Here is a 22,292-nt window from a genome sequence, read left to right as displayed (position 1 = left end):
CTCTTCCATGCCACTGAGCTCCATATTATTACAGGTTTCCCAAAGCGCGAGTCTAGTACTCTAGTTTTGGTAAGACAAAAAAATGGTTAATAGGAAAGGGAAACCTCCCGAGCCTCTGGTGTACCGAAACAAATAACTAATCTTATCTATTCCCGTCCATAGTAATATTTTGCCTTAAAAGACTTTCTGGTGTTCTAATAACCAATAACAAATAGAAAACGTTTTGATAGGCATCTCAGCCATATGTGGGTCCCCCCATACCGGAGCACCGCTTCTCTTATACGGTTGAATATATTTAAAAAAACTCTTACCATCTTAATAAGGAGGATATAAACAGGTGAGACTGTGGTTTATGAATATTTGAATGCAGATGGAGCAACCACATTAGTGGATTGTTGTGCAGCATGGGTGTCAGGGTATTTGGCACGTCAGGACGCACGGCATGATGGCTTTGTCCTGCATGCCCCAATGTGGATGTTTTGAGCCTTATTATGCGATGTTACAGCCTGAAATGACTTGTATTTTATAGCAGTGCGGCTTACTTTTAAAAACTTTTGGGATTTCACTGTGCACAGTGTTGGAGGCAATGTTGGAGATGGAAGTAGGCTGGAATAGCCCTGTGATGGACTTGATGTCATTAAGCACAAAAAATATATTTTTGGGGGAAAGGTTTCTGATCATCTTTCCGAGCACTTTCACTCAAGGACAATTGTGGACATTAATTTGTGGGCACCTTCTGCTATGATCTTTTTTTAATATTAATTAACTATTCACCGGTCACCGTTATAATATTGTCACTATATCGGGTCTTATTAAAATTTAATTTGTAAGAAAATCAAAATTAATGATATGATACAGATTACATAAATATGATACATGTCGTATATTTGATCTTTACATGCTTTTGATTATTAATTGCATAACTTGATTTATTCACATTGTTATTTACTTTTTCACAATTTTTATATGTGCTTTTTTTCCATGCACTTCATTTCATGTAATTCACTTTTTATGGGCTGATTTTTTCATAGCTCTGGATTATTGTTGCACTTATAGGCTGCTGCTTATAGTTTAGGGTCGTCTGGTTGGAGCAAGGCCCTTCTCATGAATTATATTTGGGATACTACTGTTCGAGACATTTTATATGCTGGATTATGTTTGCCCTTTGATGATAAACTGGACTACAAAAGCAAAATCTATGGGGGATTTTTTCTAATCAGCGGAAGTCTGTTTAGATATATGCATGGATGACACAAATATGAGATGTTATTTACAGAAATTAAAATGGGACCACTGGCTTGAGTGTTTTACGATTTTTAGCAGTATTTATTGGGTATTTCTATTAGTTTATATTCCTTTTTTTCTTTCTTGGGAGTTGGTGATTTACAAACAAATTCCATCAAAATAGGTTTGTATCTAGCACATTGAAAATATGTATGTTGCTTTGGGAATGTTCTGGAATGTCATGAAAAGTGAGAACCTAGGTTGTTTTCTATTTGTAGAAGAAAAATTGTTTTTGGATTGTTTGTTCGAATTTCTAATAGTTAATGGGGTTACGTCGACAAAGCAATTGCAACCGTAGTGACTAAAAAAATAATTGAAGGAACAGGATGAAAAATTCTAACAGTGAATGTGCTTTTGTTCGAGAAACTACATTTATTCCCCAATCGCATCTTAAAATTAAGTGAAATTTTGAACGACTTTCTACAGGTTTCTGATGGCTTTATTGAATATTATTTTGAGATTGTTTTATGCGAAATCTTGTTTGAACACCTACCAGTGTATATCCAGGTTAAGTTTCCAGGGTATACTTAACATGTTGTACAATGGCTCCCCCGCAACTGTGTGCACTCCCCTAAGGACCCTCTATTTGAAAGCCAAGATCCCCCTGCCTACGGACAACTACTCTCAAATGAACAGTTTGAGCACGGATACATTGTCATTCATTTTTGCGCTCCTTTAATTTCTCTCTTTGGCTCATTGTCTTTCCCTCTTCTTTTCTCTCTTATCCTCATGTTCTCTCACTATTAAATTGTGTCTCTCTTTTCATAATATATCTCCATTGCACACAATACCAGTATACCCCTTTGGGTGCTGAAATGATTGATGGATGGCTCCACAGCAATACTTAAAAATGACATTAAACTCAGAAGTAAAATCTTAAAAATGCATTCTAGCAACTTAACTATTAACAAAAATTTAGCTTTTGCATCATTCAGCTGTAGATCCTCAAATCAGTGGCGGAAGTACCAGGGTCGCAGAGATCACAGCTGTGACCGGGCCCTGGAGTCGCCACTTAGAGGGGGCCTAGTAGCCGCTGATTAGCAGGATATTTAATATCCCGGTAACCGCAAATATCAGTACCGGGGTCTCTTCCTCCTGTCCTGGGCCCTTCGTGCTTCATGCTGCTCCCCTCACTTGTTCCAGGCCCAGCGTGAAGAATGATCGAGCCGGCGCAGCAGCCAATGAGTGGAAAGTGGGGCTATTTCCGCCCCCTCATCAAACAGAATGGCTGCAGACCATAGAGCTGCCTGTGTGCTGACGAAAGCTCCAACTCCCTGGGTATGAGAAGCCTGCTGCGGACATGAAGGGGGAGATATAGAGAGCTGAGAATATGAAGGTGACATGGGAGAGGAGAGTGTGGGGTCAGGGAGCTGAAAGCTGGGGACGTGAAGGGGGAGATGGGGGGAAGTTGGGGACATGGAAGAGGAGAGTGTGGGGTCAGGGAGAGTAGAGCTGGGGCAATGAAGGAGGAGGTGATGGGGACATGAAGGGGAGATAATGGGGAGCTGGTGACACGGAAGGGGAGTGTTGTTTTTTTTGTGTAATTGTTTTTTTAAAACAATGCATCTAATTTTTTTCCTCTTGGGGGTCCTTCCGGAGGGGGGCTACTTTTGTTCCCCATGGTCCCTGTGTGGGTGTAAAGTAGGCACCGCTCCAAGCTTGCTCCAATGATGGGACTACAATCTCAATACAAATCAGTAAACTACATGTGAGGATGTACTGAAGTTTGGATTGTTTCTTTTTGTTCTTGCGGAAATACCTTAGTTTTCTCTGCTGCTGCCTTGTCCAACTAGTCATCTAAACTTGGTCTGAACAAATATTCTCTTTTTAAAAAGGGAGTGGGCACAATCTCATTTCATCACTACTATCACCATCCCAAGGATTTAGCCAGAAGTCTCTATGAGCCGTGTTTGACAAGGCTGCAGCTCTAGCAATGATCTAGGTGGACTCTGCTGGTGTCACAAAATGTATAGCAGTTTTAAATACAGGTAGTGATACAAGAATTTCTAGGGGTACCCTTCTCTGATGTGGTCCTCCAAATGCTGAAACCATATACCTAGGGATCTTGCTAGGCATGTGCCCTTAAATTAGGCATAAAATCAATATGTCAATATATTTATCTAATATATCTTTATTATTAACCGTGTTGTCAAAAAGAAGTTACCCCTGTAAGTTTAGAATTCTCTACATAAACCTCTGCACATTTAATGAACAATCCTATAATCTGTTCCTCAAAAGGGATATCTACATTTATTTGATCTAGGTACAAATAATGATTTTATCTGGGTCAGACCATTGTAATTTAATAAAATCACCAATTTTCCCCCCAAAAAACTGGAAAACCAGCTGCAGAGCACATTTCATCCTGTATTGTACATGATGGTCTCACATCGAATACATTTAGTGTACCTCTAATAACCTTAAGAAAATCAGCAGCATCAGCAAGCAAGTCTAAACCACCCTTTTTTTAAATGTATATTCAGTTTCACTGTCATTATTCTGGCACTCCTCAGCAGGATCTATGCTTTCAGATTCAGGATCTGATGAGTTCGCTGTTACCTACAGCAGTCAGTTTCACAGCCTACCTGAGAACTATTAGGCTGTGAAACTGACTGCTGCGATGAGGTCTGAGATACAGATGCAATTAATTAACTATAATTACTATAAAAAAAAAGTATCTCTTAAGGTGCCCATACACTGTACGATAATCGCACGATAATCGTGGGAAATCCCACGATCTTACGATAATCGCAAAGTGTATGGAAGGCGTGCAACCGTTTTTCCTGTACGGCCGCAAGTCTTTTGTCTAAGGAGCACGTTCGAAAACCAGCCGAAAATCTTACGATTTTCGGCTGGTTTGTGGCATGCTCGGGAGACAAATGCCGAACGGGGCGGCGTGGGCACGTGCACACTGCCCGTTCAGCATTGCGGTCATCGCAAGTACGATCTGCCTGTCCAAGATGGGCAGATCGTACATTTTTTTAAATGACTTGACAAACATCGCAAGACTCGCAAGGCAAGGTTGTAAAGTGTATGGCCACCTTTAAGCTGCCCATACACCTGACGATTATCCTACAATAATTGCGGGTGATCCCGCAATCGTACGATAATCGTAAGGTGTATGGGCAGCGTGCGGCCGCATTTACTGTACGGTTGCACGATTTTTGTATTACGAGCACGCTGTTTTCTAGCGTGTGCGTAATACGAAAATCATGCATCTGTACAGTAAATGCGTTGCATGCTGCCCATACACCTTAGCTTTCCTTCATAAACCACTTCCCGAATACAAGCATGACAAACATTTTAAATTGTAAGCAGAGGAAAGAGTCTTAGGGCTTTGAGACAGGTTCTTGGAGACTTTGCTTCACAAGACAAAAAGTATTTGACTACTCAAGCACAGCTACACCACATAAGCATGCTGTTGCTATGCAAATGCAATTGCTGTTTGCAATGAACTGCATTCAATACATTGATTTGGGTATCAGTAGTCACAGATTTTAGCTAGGCCTGGGCATTGCAGCTATGGACAAAGTGGATCCCCTCCAAATTCTCCCGCACCAGGCTGATCTGCTCACTTCTCTATTATGTAGCATGTCTGGAGGTGAGGGAGGAGGTGTCCAGCGTCCATGTAGGACCCACTTTGTGTCAATCCTCTGGCTTAAAATGCTTAGTTAGTGACACTACTTACAGTTCTAGTGCGTGTTCAACACATAGGAACTCTGCGTTTCTTCAGGCCATGCAAAACACAGGGGGCAATGGAGGCACCATCTGCTCTAAACAGAAGCTTGGTGCTGTGAGCACCAGACCCTGAAAAATGTCCTTGCCTTGGCATGCAGTACTGACAGAGGGAATCATTCCAGGAAACTATTGTGGCAACCCATATCGCCAGAATGTAATACCTGCTGTATATGGAAACCATCACTTCAAATCTTTGCTGGCCAGGTCTGCTTGGAGTCTTAAAGGCTGTTTAAAACCTGCAACTTGGCCAAGAATCCACTCACCAAAATAACAAACTAGGGCTATTAAGACATCTCTCTTTCTATCCTGGCAGGGAAATGAAAACAAATTAAAAAGCTGCACTAAGAAGAGAATTCAAACTCTGGTAAACTTTATTCATCTGGACAGAATTCTCTGTTCATGTTGCCCAGATGAATAAAGTTACCAACGTTTGAATTTGCTTTGGCATTTAGCAGTCTTTTACTTTGGATTTGTGCAGTTTGTGGGTCTTAGTAGGGCAAGCCCCTGCTGGCGTTTAGCACCCAATCTTTAACCACTTCAAGACCAGGTGTTTAGACCCCCTTCCTGGCCAGGCCATTTTTCAGTATTCAGCACTGCGGTACTTTGACTGACGTTTATTCCGTCATGCAAAGCTGTACTGAAATTAATTTTACACCATTTTTTGGGGACAGATAGAGCTTTATTTTGGTGGTATTTAATCACCACTGCCGGTTTTACTTTTTATTATAATTAGGAAAAATTACTGACATTTTTGAAAAAAAAACGTTTTTTTTTAACATGGTTAGGAAACATTTATTATTACCCAGTTTTTTGGTCAAATATAAAAGATCGGGTCACGTCGGTTAAATTGCGCGCAAGGGGGCGCGTCTGAGCGGACGTCTAGAGACGCCCGCTCATTTTTACTACGGCCGGCCCGGAGGCAGTTAATGAGGGTGACCCAAGTCAGGTTTTGGGAGTAGGGTAGTTGGGAAGAGGATGTAAGGGTAGGTGGGACCCTTCATATGTATAGTACCTTTACCCAACAACTGATATTTTACTTTCTCAACAACTCATCTCCGCACAGCTACCACATGTTATACCACTTGCGCCTCCCTTTAGGTTGTACGCTCTAGTGAGGTGGGCCCTCCTAACCCTCGTCTTGTATTGTAGGTATATGGTCTCCTTGCACAATAAGTAGGGTAGTTGGGAAGAGGATGTAAGGGTAGGTGGGACCCTTCATATGTATAGTACCTTTACCCAACAACTGATATTTTACTTTCTCAACAACTCATCTCCGCACAGCTACCACATGTTATACCACTTGCGCCTCCCTTTAGGTTGTACGCTCTAGTGAGGTGGGCCCTCCTAACCCTCGTCTTGTATTGTAGGTATATGGTCTCCTTGCACAATAACTGTTGACACTATAAAAATCCTGTAAATTAATAATGTTTCCTGTTCCATTCTAATGGGAGGACCAGTCTCTCGGTTGGCTGTCGTGGAGCAGGAGGGGGAAAGATTACTTGACTTGCTCACGAATGTTACAGATCACTCTGTTTTTATCTTCCAACAGGCTTATTTACTAAAGGGTGGGGAGTTTGGAGATGGCAGGAGAAGTGAACAATCTAGGACAACATCGCTGATTTGGAAACAGTCTCCAATTCAGCTCACTTTCCAGTACAGCTATGTTGTCCTAGATTGTTCTCTTCTCCTGCTTTCTCCAAACTGTTCATCCTTTTGTGGATAACCCTGCAAATGTCTTGTTCATAATGTAAGTAGGCCTGGATTTCTGTAAGCCTGGGTTTAAAGTCATGTTCAGTCTTCTTATTGCATGAGCCTGTAAACATCGCATCATACCTCACCGTGCTTCCACCTGACAAACTGCCTTGCTGTAGGGCCGAAAGCAATAAAAATGGTCTTGTTCAAATATTTTCCTTCTACAGAAAACAACTCAAACACCTCGTAAAATTCTTCATAACATGTCATTTATCAAAACCTTGTGACATTGTGCATCCTCCACCTGTATTACTATGCTATGATATCTGATAGTATAAAAGTTTTTAAAAAGGTCCCATTTTGCTTCCAGAGTCTATAAAAATGATAATGGAGTATTATACATCTGAAGATAGTCATGATCATTCTAGGTGGGTCACTGCAGGGTTTTTTGGCTAGAAAAATATACTCTACTGTAGCGTCAACTACTAGTGGCAGATACAACAGGGAGCAGAATGAAAAGTGTATGTAAACGCCAAGTCTTTTTTTTGTTGGATTAGATCAGTGTTTCTCAACCTCTCTAGGGCCGGGACCCCTTGGTAACATTTGCCAAGTTGTGGTGACCCCCAACGGCACGCGACTCAGCAAGGCACTGGACTCGGGACTAAGCAAGGCACTGGACTCGGAAATAAAAATAGAAGCACACTCACAAAAATGCAAGCCCTCCCCAGCCCCTGCTACCTGCTCGGTCTCCATGCAGCCTTCTCAGCCCCAGCACTGCTAAGATGCCCGCCCCTTGCAGAACCCACACTGTATGGGAGGCAGGAGGACAGCAACAACACTCCCCAGGCTGCTAGAGGTCGCTGCAGTGGAGCCAGGGAGTGTGTACAACAGCACTTTTATATTCACAGCCATTGCTGTCCTCCCGCTGACTGACACTGCTGCGCAAGGAGGAGGCTCTCACCCAGCGCAGCAGAAATGGACACAGTGACCAACTCAACAATGGGTTGCGACCCACTTTTGGGTCGCGACCCACAGGTTGAGAACCGCCGGATTAGATAGATGTAGAAGTGTTAGAACATGTTGGATGTTTCTTGATGTCTGTGCCCCAGTTGAGAGATTCATTCTTTTCTATTGGTCCTAGCAACCATTGTCTCCAGTACAAAAAATTATGGGAAATCTAAACTGAGTTGTTACAGGAACAAGAGGCGAAGGGAAATCTTTCAATGAGTAAACCTGTTCTGGTGACAATTTTCTAAAAGATATCCCATGCTTTGAAAAGATTTCCTCTTTTTTTCTGGTGCATCTCTAGGACGGGAAGTAAAGACAAATCTCCCCAACAGGACACCGGCAGAGAAAAAAAAATAAAAACACAGACACTTAAAAGAAGATGTCAAGTCCCAGCATATACTATAGTGCTATAACATCAGCATTGTATGTACATAGGACTACATACTAGAGTTGTTTGTGATCATGAAATCAATTGCAAGCTTACTAGAAAAAAACAAATCCCTTTTATGTAGTGAGTGCTGGCTTCCGTCTGCCCATCACTTTCATTCGAATGACAAACAAGTCTGAAAATCAGAGAAATTGCTCTGTATAGTAATCTAATGTACTCCAGATCTCATTCCAAAGAAAGCTCTTCTACTCCCACGTCACATTCGCTTATAAAAAGGACACGGAACAGCTACACTTACCAGTCATGGCCGTGTTCTCAATGAGCTCGGCTGCAAAGAACAAATTATACATTTTTCCCCATATGTAAAATTTCAAAAATCACTTAAATAGAATTAAAGATATACGGCATTTAAAGAGGTTGTGCCAATAAAAGTGCGTATTGTACCCCATTTTATCTCATACCAAGAGCCTGTATAGCAGAACAAAAGGGCAAATAATTCAGATTAAAAGGGAAAGTGTAGATTATCGCAGTGTTCGTAATTAAAGCTGCAGCCAAACAGCTAAATACACAGATAAAATACATACATACATACATACATACATACATACATACATATACATAAGCTCATTAACTTGCTAAAGCAGGGGTAGGCGACCTTGGCACTCCAGCTGTGGTAAAACTACAGATCCCGTCATGCCCCTGGGAGTCATGCCTGTGGATGTCAGTCTTGCAATGCCTCGTGGAACATGCAGTTCCAGAAAAGTTGGAGTGCCAAGTTTGGCTACCCCTAAAGGATTTTAATTTCTCTCCTGATTTTTACAACTCTGCCACACCACACAGCCCGTCTGGCAGGAGAGGATAAGCAGCAGACTGATGAGCTAATTTCGCTGTCACCCTGATCTCTTCTTCTATCAACATCTATCCATTAGTACATAAGCACTGCAACACAACTACCTGGCTCCTTGTCCAGCTTCTCTTTCTCCGTTATACAGGGGGAGAGCTGGGGAGCTAGAGAAAAGATTGAGGGAGCGCTAGCTCCCCTGCTCTAGGTTTAAACCTTCTCACCCTGATAAAGTGGGTTCTCTGAAGCCCTGAGACACCATTGGTGGAATGCCATTTAAATATGTGTATACTTGTGTGCTGCTGCGTATCCATGATTGAATCTCTTGGCCCTGGGGTATGTGTGCTATAGATTTGATCTGTTACTTGTATTGGGTTAACTGGTACAGTAGGGTCTGCTGTATTTGTGTCCTTAAGATGAGAGCAAAACAAACGACAAACGCACTCAACAATTTGTTACCAGTTGTACAGTAAGGTGCACACGAAATAGATGAGAGCAACACCGTCGGTTTCTTTCATCCTTCTAATATATATTTTAATCTATTCATAGTAATTCAAATTCGGGTATTTAGGCCACAAAAAAAAAAAAATACATTAAAAGGATGTCATAAAAGTATCTATTGTCAAAAACTAGAAAATACACAATTTTGAAATTCAGTATAGAGAATATATGGAAATACACAAGTTCTTTCCCACTCCTAATAAACAGATCCATCTAGAAGTTGGTAAACTTACTTACTGAAGATGCCCAGAGGACGTACTTCCTCAATGCACTGACAATTTCTTTTCAGGCCTGTAAATATAAACCTCCTCCTGTTACAGCTCTCACAGTCTGCCTTCTGAACTACAGCTCAACCTCTGAACAATGTAACATCATCATTGCTTGATGGAATCAATGCATGATGGGCTATGTGAAATGGCGATTTCATCACATCAGGCAGCAGGGAAAGAGATGCAAAGCACACTGGGAATCCAGGAAGTTGGTGAAAGTGATGGGCAGACAAAAGGCAGCAGCACTCACTACACAAAATGGATTTTTTTTAAACCAAGCTTTGATTGTATTATCACAAACAACTCTACTATGTATTCCTATTACAATGCTGATGTTGCAGCAGGACAGTATATGCTGGGACTTTACATCTCCTTTAATGATCGCAGAGTTGCATGTATTTGTATTTATCTTAATATTTCTATTTCAACTTAAAGCAAAAAAATATAACTTTTCACTCCGCTAAAATGATTGGATCAGCTCAAATCCCTTTTCACCTCTTTGTAGAACCCATTTAAATGTTTTCTTTAGTTTTTGTCTCCTGATACTTTGTCATGCTGATATCACATCCCGCTGATAACATATGTCCAATATGTTTTTGATTTTCTCTTTCATGTCTATATATTATAACCGTTTGCTTTCCTTCCTTGGGGAACAAAGAACGTGTCCTGGCAGGGTGATATTGTTAATAGTTACAATGGAGCAGCATTGTCACTATGGTGCTCTATTGTAACTAGGAGCACAGGGTACAATGAGAACTGAACACACATTCATCAGCCAGCACGACTGCAAAGTGCTCGGCCTGGCCCAGAAAACCTACCTGTGACACCATATGCGAGTTCAGGACTCCAAAATGAGTTACAAATTAAAAGGGCAGCTACATACATGTCATGCATATAAACTGATTAAAGTGTATATAGAGCCCCAACTTTTTTTGTATTGGATGGAGTAGGGAAGAGGTAAAACCTCTATTCGGTTATTTCTTGCTGTGATTTCTCTTTACTTCCTGTCCTGGAAATGCAACAGGAAATGAGAGCATACCGCTTCAGTTAATGAAATTCATATCTCAAGAGAACTGTCTCTAGAACAGGTGTTCCTATTGATAATGGTTATAACAATTAAGAAAGTGAATCTCCCCACCGGTGCACAGCAGTTTAGAATTTGACAAAGGGTCTAACCCTTCCAACTCCTAAAGGGGTCTGTACATGAAAAAGTAAGGATCCAAAACGTACATCGACCTCACAGTCAGAACTTAAACCATATTGATGTGTACATGGGCAGCTTGTAGACACAAAGAGGGCTCTAGAGGACGCTAAGGCACCAAATGCAGACCAGATCTGGTCAGGTTTCTGCACACGCAGTGTAGTGGGTTGTGCCGCGTTTTGGGCTTTCAGGCACTTGCATGCGTTTTTGATGCGTTTTAGATGCGTTCCAGACCAGATCCAGAGCAGGTAAAATAGGGCTTGCCGCATTTTCTTCATCCGGTCTGGATCTGGTCTGGATTCGCACGCTGCAATGTGAACTGGAGGTCAAAATACCATAGGAATACATTGGACGCAGTTTTGATCCGGTCTGCACCTGCTCTGGTCCGGATCTGCTCCGCGCATGGTGTGAACAAGGCCTTAGGGTAGAAGTCCGGGAGATACAGGCAAGCCATTCCCTTAGCCACACTACCTTCCCTAGAGCCACACAGGGCCCCTTAGCTCACTTTCCCCAAGCCCTGACTCCAAATCCCTTCCTTCATCCCACTGACATGCATGCCTCAGTCCTCAGACTGACACCACCAATGCAGCAGTTTATTTTTTTTCCTCCATGGACACAACCGCATTGTTTCCTCCCACTGACACAACCGCATCGTTTCCTCCCACTGACAACAGCACAGCAGCATTTTTTGTCCCCATTGACACAGCAGCATTATTTCCTCTTACTGACACCAAAGGCAGCAACATATTTTCACCCCATGGTCACTGACGCAGCAGTATTTTTCCCTCCCACTAACACCAATGCAGCCGCATTTTTTTGTGTGCCCCTAACACCGACGCAGAAGCATTTTTACTCCTGACATGGATGCAGCAGAATTATTTTCATCCCAATGACAGTAACCCAGCAGCATACTTTTTTTCTCACTGACACAAACTCATCAGCATTTTTTACTTTAACGGATACAGATGTAGCAGCATTTTTTCTTTCCTCCAAGCAGATACAGGATGTAGCACCACCATTACCCCCACTGCCCTTTTTGTCAGCCCCATTTTCAGGCCTACTGATATTAAAAATGCATACATACAGTTTGCAATCAAAATTATTCAACACCCATTGCAAATCAGATTTATTGGCAGATTTTTTTTTTTTTTTTTAACATACCTTCAACTGCCTGCAATAAACAAAACAAAAATTACACAAAAGCAATTGCCATAGGTCAACACAACAAATGTTTCAAGTGGTTTTCCCAAATTCAACTGAACATGCAACTTTTAATGACTTTTGTAGTCTCAAAATTATTCAACCCCCTGAATCCTGTTAAATCCCCCACAAGAACACAAATCTGTGATTTCTGAGAAGGCAGGTTGACGAAAAAACCCTTGAGTGACTGCAAAAGACCTGCAGCAGGACTTGGTGGCAACAGTCAGGCAGTGAGGTTCCAGTCTGCACAGTAAGGTGCAGAAGGTTTCCATGCCAGAACTACAAGTCGTACATCACTACTCACCCAAAAGCACAAGACAAGTCAGCTCCGATATGCTCAAAATCATAAAGTTTTGAAGCTTTGGGATTCTGTTCTCTGGAGCCAAGAAATAAAACTAGACCGATTAAGTCCTATGGATCAGCAGTATGTCTGGAGGAAGAAGAATGAAGCACACACGGAAAAGAACACCCTGGGTGAATTTATTAAAACTGATGCAGACAGAAACTGGAGCAGTTGCCCATTTCAACCAGCTTCTCTCTTCAGTTTGTACAGTTAAGCTTTGAAAATGAAAGAGAGAAAGCTGATTGTCATGCACAGCCAGGGCCGCCGTCAGGGGGGGTACGACTGATAATCATGTAAGGGGCCCGGCCAGCCTCCGGGACCCTTACGAGTATCGGCCGACGGTGAAGGGCGAGGACCGCAGAGGCTCTTACAGCGTCTGCCGCGGCGTACAGTAAACTTGGTCCAGTCCGGGACAGCTCAATTTGGGGGGATTGTTTGCAGAGGACAGTAGCAGCAAGGAGCTGGTGCCCAGGGCTCAGAGGGGCCCAGCATTGGGCCCCTATTTAGAGAAGGCATGGTGTGCAGGTAAGAGGAGCTGGGAGGAAGGGGGATGTAGCCCTGACCAGCCCACCTGACCAGCCCACCTGAGACTCCTTCAGAGCCCACCATAGACAGTCTCAGATGGGCTGTGCAGCATCTATGGTGGGTTCTGCAGGGTCAATCTCAGGTGGGTCTTGCATTCAGCGGGTCACTCAGCCCCGTGTCCAGCGGGTCACTAAGGTTTAGTTGACCCTATAAGCAGTACGTTCTGGTCCGATTCTGGCCAGAACGCACTGCCCGCATTGCGGCTGGCTCACTTATTTGCCGGGCTGAAGGGGGCATGGCGGGCCATTGAAGTAAATGGCACCGTAGCCACGCCCTCTGGCTGCAATGCGATCACCCCCACGGGATCACAAGGCACATTGTACCTGCAATGCGTTCGGGTGCTATAAAAATGCTGCAAGCACTATTTTGATCGCACCGCACACGAATGCACTGCAGGCACAATGTGCTTTGCGATCCCTTACGGGTGATCGCATTGCGGCCGGAGGGCGTGGCTACGGTGCCATTTACTTCAATGGCCTGCCATGCCCCCTTCAGCCCAGCAAATAAGTGAGCCAGCCGCAATGCGGGCAGTGCGTTCCGGCCAGAATGTGAACTGACCCCAAGCCCTGTGTCCAGTAGACATGTGTGATTCGATTGTCTGTATGCATTTTTGTGGACAAATTTTCACTGCAGCAAAGTGACAATTAATGTCACTTTGCTGCAATGAAACGAACGATACGAACATGAAAAGGAAATGAACATTCGTACAGACTACCGCTAACGAATTTCATCCAAATCCCGAAAAACGAAATAACGCAAAATCCGAATCAAAACAAGATGAAACTAAACACCGGGGGGGGGGCTTCTGGCCTAAAGCCGTGTAAGGGGCCCCGAAATTTCTGATGGCTGCCTTGTGCACAGCTGCTCTAGATTTTCCTTGCCCCAGTTTTGATAAATTCCCCTCCCTGTGTCTATAGTGAAGCATGGTGGTGGTGGCTTGGTGATGTTCTAGGGCGGCCTTGCATCTTTTTTTGCACTAGAATCCTGCAGCGCGTGGAGGGCAAGATGGATTCATTGAAGTACAGTAAGCTCCCCATTATCTGGCATTGAAGCAACTTGCACGCTCAAGTAATCAACAAAATAATAAATAAATGGAGGACTTATATCCTCTGGTTTTTTTGACATGTGCAAACTAAAAAAAATGTTGTTCGCAACTAAATTTATATAATTGCAAATGAAATGTGGGTTATGTGTTTAGATGAAGCACTGAAATCTTGAGGAATGCTGTATTAAGTTTCACTTGTTTAGAAGAACATTGTATGTATGTATGTATGTATGTATGTATGTATGTATGTATGTATGTGTATATATATATATATATATATACACACATATACACATACACATACACACACACATGCCGCATTGCGCAGAAAACCAAGAAACAAAAAGCACACCACACAACTTCTTGTGCATCATAGAGAAGCATGCACAGAGACTAAGATTGCACTACAGTGTAATCTATAGCTCAAAAGACAAAGGTCATCATATGTTGTATTTTCAACACCCCTTCTTAACAGCATATGTGTTTGCAGTGGGAGAAATCAATAGCCAGCCTGCTATCGGCTATTGCAAATTGCAATAGCAGGCTTGCTATCGCATCCACCCACTAAGCAGAGGAGAGAACGTGAGAGAGAACTTTCTCTTATTGGTCCACTCCTCTGCTCATTGGCAGTCTGCTATTGCAATCTGCAATAGCAGGCTGGCTATTGCTCCCTCCCAATGTCCGCTGTTTACATTCCCCTGCCGGTCTGCGCAAACTAGCCAGCAGATGAAACCCCATAGAAAATCTCTGCTGGGATTTGAAGAGGGCGGTTACAGCACAGAAACCCAAGAATTACTGTGTTGTGAGGTCATTGGTCATGAGCAATGGGCTAAGATTCTTTAGAAACGCTCGCAGAAACTTTTGTCTTGACTAAGCATCTCGTTTACAGCAGGTCACACCAGCAAAATTGTGCTCTGAGAAGTACGAAAGAAGCATACTATGAAGGACAAATCTTGAGCACTATATACGTGCGATTCCAAATTTGTGTATATTTGAACACGGAATATAGGATGATTGAACTTTCCAGAGGATTATTATTTACAAGAAGATTCATTGTTAGCACTTTTTTGATTGCATGCATTATTTAAGCACATATTTATTATAGAGATTTGTTATGTATTGTTCTAGATGAAGCGCAGCACATTCATTATAATTTCATACTATGAAGGAGTTGATTTTGAGACTGCTGTAGTAATTAAAGTTGAATGTCCAGTAGAATTTGGGGAAAACACTTGAAACACTGTTGAGTTGACCTATTTCAATTGCTTTTGTTTGATTTGTTCACTGGAAAACAGCAGAAAGTCTGTAAATTTTACCAGCAAACCTGATTTGCAGTGGGGGTTGAAATCTACTTGCAACTGTATATAATTTTGCTAGATGATCAGTATAAGTCCATACTATACCAAGTTCAAACAGACAAGGTCTCTACCTTGTTGCTATAGATTCCAATGGAATGGTAAATACTAAACCACAGGCTACGTGCTTACTGTCATGAACTACACAAGCCTCTTAATGTTCCATACAACATATACAGTACTTCTCCATTAAAAAGGTTTGTTTTGATAGCAGTCACCCTTTTAACTGTAACCTTTAAAGATAACGGGTTTGAACACTGATGTGTTTTCCTGGTTAGAGGTTTTAAAAGTAAAGAATACACATGGTCCACAATGATAGTCTGTAGCAGCATTTTTCAAGGCTGGGTATTATCCTCAGCTATTTAACACTTACATGGTCTGATCCTTAGCTATTTGTGCAAAATCTGCCATCTTCAGTTGCATACTAGTCAGCTCGTGTATGGCCACTGTATGACACTGACAAGGTTTTGCCACTGTATGCCACTGACAAGGTTTTTACAGTCTTTTTCAAATTGGGTAAACATTTTCTCACCACGACCAAGAACTTTTTGTGTAGTGTGCTGTCAGCGTTACAAGAGGGCCTTCGAAACACTAAATTCATTTGGGTGGGCTAAATAAAGAATTTTGCAACTCAAATATAATCTTATCTCCCAGTCTAGAATATAGAGATTTATATACACTCACACAGCAAGATATATATCGGACAGTGCAGCTATCAGATATAGCTCTGTCACAGAGCTGGAATGAGTGCTGGGTGCTAGTTCTGCCATAGGATTATTTAATATATCCTTAGCATGTATAATAAATACGGATTGTAAATGGCAAGTGGTTAAACTAATACAATTAGTCTTATTCTGACCAAAGTGCAACACGATTTTTCTATAGGTGTGGAAAAGGTACAAGGGGCATTTAATGATGCAGTAACAAATTATATACAGAGTGCAGAGATGCATTAAAATGACAGTGTACAGCAAAGGTCAAACCTCAAATGTGTCACATATTTCTTCTCAACTAAAATGCTGAGAGATGAAAAAAGGAGCGCATAATTGCTGGAATTCTGGAGTCAACAAATGTTGCGTAATTGCCCAATTACGGATTCTATAATTATTTCTCAAACGTATTCCAATTAAACAATAGAAATGATGACAGCCCACTAGCATTAGCAGAATTTTTTTACATCTATGGCCAGTTTATAAGGAAGAAGGCAGCCAGATAGCAGCAAATCAGTATGAATCATCATGCAGCAATCATGAAGAATACAAGAAGAGTATTTAGTAGATACTGCAGTTTAAAAAAAGAACTAAAGCCAAATGCTTTTGGGGGGGGGGGGGGGTTTGGTCCCCTTTTGGGTCAAAGGTGTACATTTACTAATGTACCCTTGCGACCCACAGTCAGTATCTAGCGGACTACTACCCACTATTGGTTGACAGTGAAGAGCCGTGCTGCAGCTGGGAAAGATCCCAACAATATTATCGGGATCCTCCCCAATGCCTGATTAACAGCTGCTTCTTTAGAGCCAGAACCAGCTGTACCCACCCCCAGAGGGGAGGTAGGAATCCCTGCGGGGAGCGGTGACTGGCAGTCATTGCTCTCTGCAGGGAGAAACCCATGAGCTGAACGATCAGCAGTTCATGATCGTTCAGCTCTCAAACTATAGAGCCAGCACATGACACCTGCAGTGTCACACGCCACCTCTAAGTATTGGGAAGGGTATACTTTAACCTCCCTGGTGGTATTCCAGAGTGTGGCTCGGGGTTAATTTTCAGTACCAAAAGCGGTAACCCCGAGCCACACTCGGGATTATGCTGTGCGTCACTTACCTGGTCCCTACGAGCCACCGCTGTGTCCTCCGGGCAATGCCGGCATCCGTCCGGGTTCCTTCCCTTGCGAGCGCCTGCGGTGCAGGGGGGCGGAACCGGCGGGAAAATTTTAAAGCAAAAAAAAAGGAGAAAAAAATACTGAGGTAAATCAGAACGCCAGGGAGATTAACAATCTGGTAATATCCTATACTTCTCCTGCCGCTATGCCTTCAGTGCCTGGTCTACCAGGTCACACAGTGTTTGCTCCAGGATTAGGTTACTATCTGCCAGGCATACAAGCTGCACCACAGCTCAGCAGCATTTAGTCTGGGGCGCTGTATATGCTCTGGAGTGCATGGTGACATGTGGTGGCAGCTCCGAAGGTGTTCCCCATGCTGCTTCCATCCCAGCCACCAGAAGACAGACCTAGTGTGACATGAAGGATGTGTAGCATACCCACGTCTGTGGTCATGTCTACCTTGCCACTGACACGGTGGTCCAGTGACGTAGACACATTGGAGGGGAATTTATCAAATCTGGACCAGTTGTCCATGGCAATCAGAAAGCTTCTCCCTCTCATTTTCAAAGCTTAACTGAACGATCTAAAGAGAAGCTGATTGGTTAATGGTTAATGTGCTCAGCTGCTCCAGTTTTCTCCCCATTCTATGCCACATGCTGGCAGAGGGCAGGGACGGCCAACTAGGTAAATAATGAGATCACACAAAAATAAATTATAGACCAGCATGTCAAAAAAGGTAGAAGGCTAGAAGACCTCCTCCAAGCAGTTTTTGACTATAGTTACAGATATTAGTAAGAAGCTTAAAGTCCATGGAAGTGTAGCCAACCTCCTTGTACATGATTACAAGAGGTAAACTTTAAAAAGAGATACCAGATCACCATCAGCCACTTTGAGTGACATTGGCCTCAATAAGACTTCACTGTTTAAAAGAAAAAAACGAAAGTAAGACTGACATTTGCTGAAATGCATATTGACAGGCTACAATATTTCTTAGTGTTAAGGAGCCAAGAAACCAAACTGAAACTTAAACTGCAGGTTTAAAATATAAAAAAGGAGTTTATTGAAAATAAAACATACATGCAAAAACAATAGAGAACGTCCAGGACATTGTCAATGCCAAGCCAGGGGTCAGAGGCCACAGTGGGTAGTATGCCAAACCACAGGGAACAGCGAGAGCAGGATGTATGGAAACAAAGCCTGAGTCAGGAACCAGGAGATTAGTCAGCCAGAGTCATACAGGGAAATCAGGAACAGAAGATCACTTGGTTGATTAGAACAAGCGCAAGGGCGGAGACTAAATAGACAAGGTGAAGGTTAAATAGTAAACTATTGCTTGCATCATCACTCTGAGACAGGAATTTGCCAGGGCAGCAAAGTGATGTGTGCGGGTTTGGACATAAGAGGGCACCAAAAAGGAGCAACGGTGTCAAACACTACAGCCATGCTGCAAGCAACTGGACAAGGAAGGGTAAGGAACCCTGACATTTGGACAACAGTCAGAAATTGAGCTTTCTGGCACGTTACATCAGCTGTTTACATGTGAAAGAAAAAATTAGGATTTCAAAAGAAAACAAAAAACACGAACACCGTACCTACGTGAAACACGGAGGGGGCTCAGTTATGTTTTGGGGCTGCTTTGCTGCGTCTAGCATGGGGTGCCTCACTTTGAAGCAACTTTTAAATTGAAACATACTGCCGATTGTCAGAAAGTCCACCAACAAGATTATGACCCAAAAAACACCCAGCAAAAAGCATCTATGAATGGCTGAAAACAAAACATTGGACCATTTTCAGCTATTGAAGAGAGAGAAAGAGAGAGAAAGAGAGAGAAAGAGAGAGAAAGAGAGAGAGAGAGAGAGAGAGAGAGAGAGAAAGAGAAAGAGAAAGAGAAAGAGAGAGAGAAAGAGAAAGAGAGAGAGAAAGAGAGAGAAAGAAAGAGAGAGAGAGAGAAAGAGAAAGAGAGAAAGAAAGAGAGAGAGAGAGAGAGAAAGAGAGAGAGAGAAAGAGAGAGAGAAGGATTAGCCAATAAGACTTTGCACCCAAGCAAAAGGAACAGCTACAAAAAAAAAAAAAAAAAACCCAAATTTGTGTCAAATCTTAAAGCTTTCCAACTACAAACACTAAGGCTGCCCATACACCTTGCGATCATCAGACAACACTTTTGTACAGCGGCGTTCTGTATTGCACAGCAAGGACAAGGAGGAGGGGCGTAACTAGAAATCGCATGGCCCCATAGCAAAATTTTGTATGGGGCCCTTTATTTCTAGTTATGCCCCTTGCAGAGCCCGCCTGAGATCCCACACAGCCCACCTGAGAGTGACCCTGCAGAGCCCACCATAGAATCTCTATGGTGGGGTCTGCATGGTCTCAGGTGGGCTGCACACCTCTTACCTGTCAGTGCTGTCCACCTCCGTGGTCGCCGGGCCCCCGCCTCCTCTACCTGAACATGTAATAGGGCAGATCCATCACTACCCAGTGCTTTGTCTCTTCTGTTCTTTTAATCACTCACTTTTTTTTTTTTTTTTTTTAAATAAGCATCTGTCAACAAATGAGAAGGAAGAAAATTGGAGAGGATTGGGAGGACTGTACTGTTCAGTGATGATATTTGCCCTCTATGCCACTGTAGGAGTACAATGGCATGCTAAGTGGGAATTGTAGAATGCCCATGTTCTCTGGTCAATTCAGCCAGCAGAGTTGAAGCCAAGAGGTCATAGAGAATCCCCAGTCCTGCATTGTTCCTGCACAGCAGGTAGACTGGAAAGGCAACAAGACACAACAGGGTCTATTTATAAACAATTTGCCCAGCCATTTGCCCTGCAAATCTCTGAACAGTCGTTCTGTGGAAATAGAGGCATAAAAACAAACATTCCTATACTTTCTCTTCAATGTAACATTCAGAAAATATCACATCATTGCCATTAGATGGAACCCGAGGAGCATGGGAAAGAAGCATTTCTTTTTTATGCTCCTCTGCTCCATCTAGTTGTCATAATGCAGTATTTATCTAATGTTACCATTGGCCTGAAAAGAAAATATACAGTGGCTTGCCAAAAAAAAAAGCCACCACCTGGATTTCGGGTAATGGTATGATCTGGTGTTGTGTCAGTTAGTCATGTCTAGGTTCAGCAACATTATGTTCCCAAAAAATGGTCAGCTGCCTACCCGAATATACTCAATGACCAGGTTTTACCAACAATAGATTTTTCCTTCCCTGATGGCACATTGGGCATGTTCCAAGATGACAATGCCAGGATCCATCGGGCTCAGATTGTGAAAGAGTGGTTCAGGGAGCATGAGACATCATTATCATACATGGATTGGCCACCACAGAGTACAGACCTTAACCCCCGTTGAGGATCTTTGCAATGTGCTGGGAGAAGACTTTACACAGAGGTCCGACTCTCCCATCACAAGATCTTGGTGAAAAATGAATACAATGCAGGATGGAAATAAATGTTGTGACATTGCATAAGTGAAACAATGCCGAAGTGAATGCGTGCCGTAATGAAATCTAAAGATGGATGAACGAATATAAGTTGTTTGTGACTTTTTTTTTTTTAGCCAAGCAGTGTACGAAGGATAATGATTTTTACCTCTATTTGCACAGACTAAACAGAGATTCACCGGACGAATTGCTGCGATTTATAAATAGACCTTATAATTTTGCAAGTGTGCAAGGATATACTATGTTTAACTTGCAATTTCAGAAAAAAAAAACCTCTAGTTCTGCTCTAAAGTAAGAATTGCACACCTTTGCATTTTTCCCCAAGTTCTAGTTCAGGGTTGACCAGTGGATGCAGACATCCGCAGTGGTGTAGCTAAATATCAAGCTGCATAAGATGAATGACAGGAGGAAAAGTAGGAGTTTCCATGTACCCTGAATAGAGTTTAAATTACATTTATTGGAGGATTGACCGTAGCATTAAAAAAAGTTATATGAACAATAATTGACATCATGACTGCTTTTAGATGAACTGTGTTATTTACATCACTGACCTTTGAGTCTTCCTCCTCTTCATCTATGTGCGGTAAAGAGGATAACTTTGGCTCTATAGTCTTTAAACTGCCGTTCTGTACTTTGTCTATAGAGCCGTATGCACTTAACCCATCGTGCGTCAAGAAGGGCCTGGTCTCAGTGTCTGATTTGGCTTCCTTTTCTAGGGGAACCTCAGGGATGCTGAAGAGATGTACGACGAGAAACACCAAGAAGACTGAAGCTGCAAAGAAGTACATGACTTGGAATTCCGAGCCCATCAGCCTTCCAAGAATGGTAGAGCCCCAGTCAATGGCTCCCGTTAGATATCCCAGAGCTCCTCCAAGTCCTGAATGAGAAACACAACATGTGCAGATTATCACTTTTGTATCATATTCTTTGTATTATATGAAAAATATTTTTTTAATGTGTTTGATGATTTTAATAACATTTCACCTCTAGCCATTTTTTTGGGGGGATAGAGAGAGTTTGGAATAGTTGGCAGATTTTTATTATTTCTATTCCTTTGGAAGATATTTTTTCTAACTCACCCACTCGACTAAAAATGTGACCCCATTGGAAGGAATACTCGTCATTTCCTGTCCTGACATAAATCTCCTCATTAAGGGCAGAGATGGCAATAAAAACCTGGCAATGGCTCATACCCTTCCCCGCTCTATCCAAAATAAGTAGGTAGTTCCATTTGTAAAAGGATTTCATTATAATGCACTGTAGTAATGTCTCACTTCGTGCCTTTTTCTACACAAAAGGCTTGACTAGATCTCAGTAAAGTAAAAGTAAAAAAGAAAAAACAACATGCACAATCCGCAGAGGGGGGAGGGGGGGGATAGGTTAAATAATTACTTCACAAAAGTACAGTATTGCTTTAAGCACCCCTGTGTAAGCTCAAGTTAAATTTCCAAAGCTATCCGTCTCCCCATCCTCATGGGACAGCACTGGCCCAATCACCATTACCGTCACATGGCTAGGGTAAACTATGTGATGCTTAGAGAGTTAAAGAAAAAAAAAAAAAAAAAAAAAAAAAAATAAG

The 22,292-nt window shown here is 42.4% G+C and overlaps 1 protein-coding gene across 1 annotated transcript in view; it reads right to left on the bottom strand.

Annotated features, from left to right (window-relative positions):
- The window catches only part of SLC45A2 (solute carrier family 45 member 2), a 103,368-nt gene that overhangs the window by 44,060 nt on the left and 37,016 nt on the right, over positions 1 to 22,292 (bottom strand). The window contains exon 3 of the mRNA XM_018563460.1: positions 21,265 to 21,590. Coding sequence (XP_018418962.1) covers positions 21,265 to 21,590 — 326 coding nt within the window. The remainder of the gene's footprint in view (positions 1 to 21,264; positions 21,591 to 22,292) is intronic.

The sequence above is a fragment of the Nanorana parkeri genome, unplaced genomic scaffold (genome assembly GCF_000935625.1).
Source record: "Nanorana parkeri isolate BGI_ZX_2015 unplaced genomic scaffold, ASM93562v1 scaffold666, whole genome shotgun sequence".
Classification (NCBI taxonomy): domain Eukaryota; kingdom Metazoa; phylum Chordata; class Amphibia; order Anura; family Dicroglossidae; genus Nanorana; species Nanorana parkeri.
Note: the sequence above shows the minus strand (reverse complement) of the source record. Positions and strands in the feature narration are given on the sequence as shown.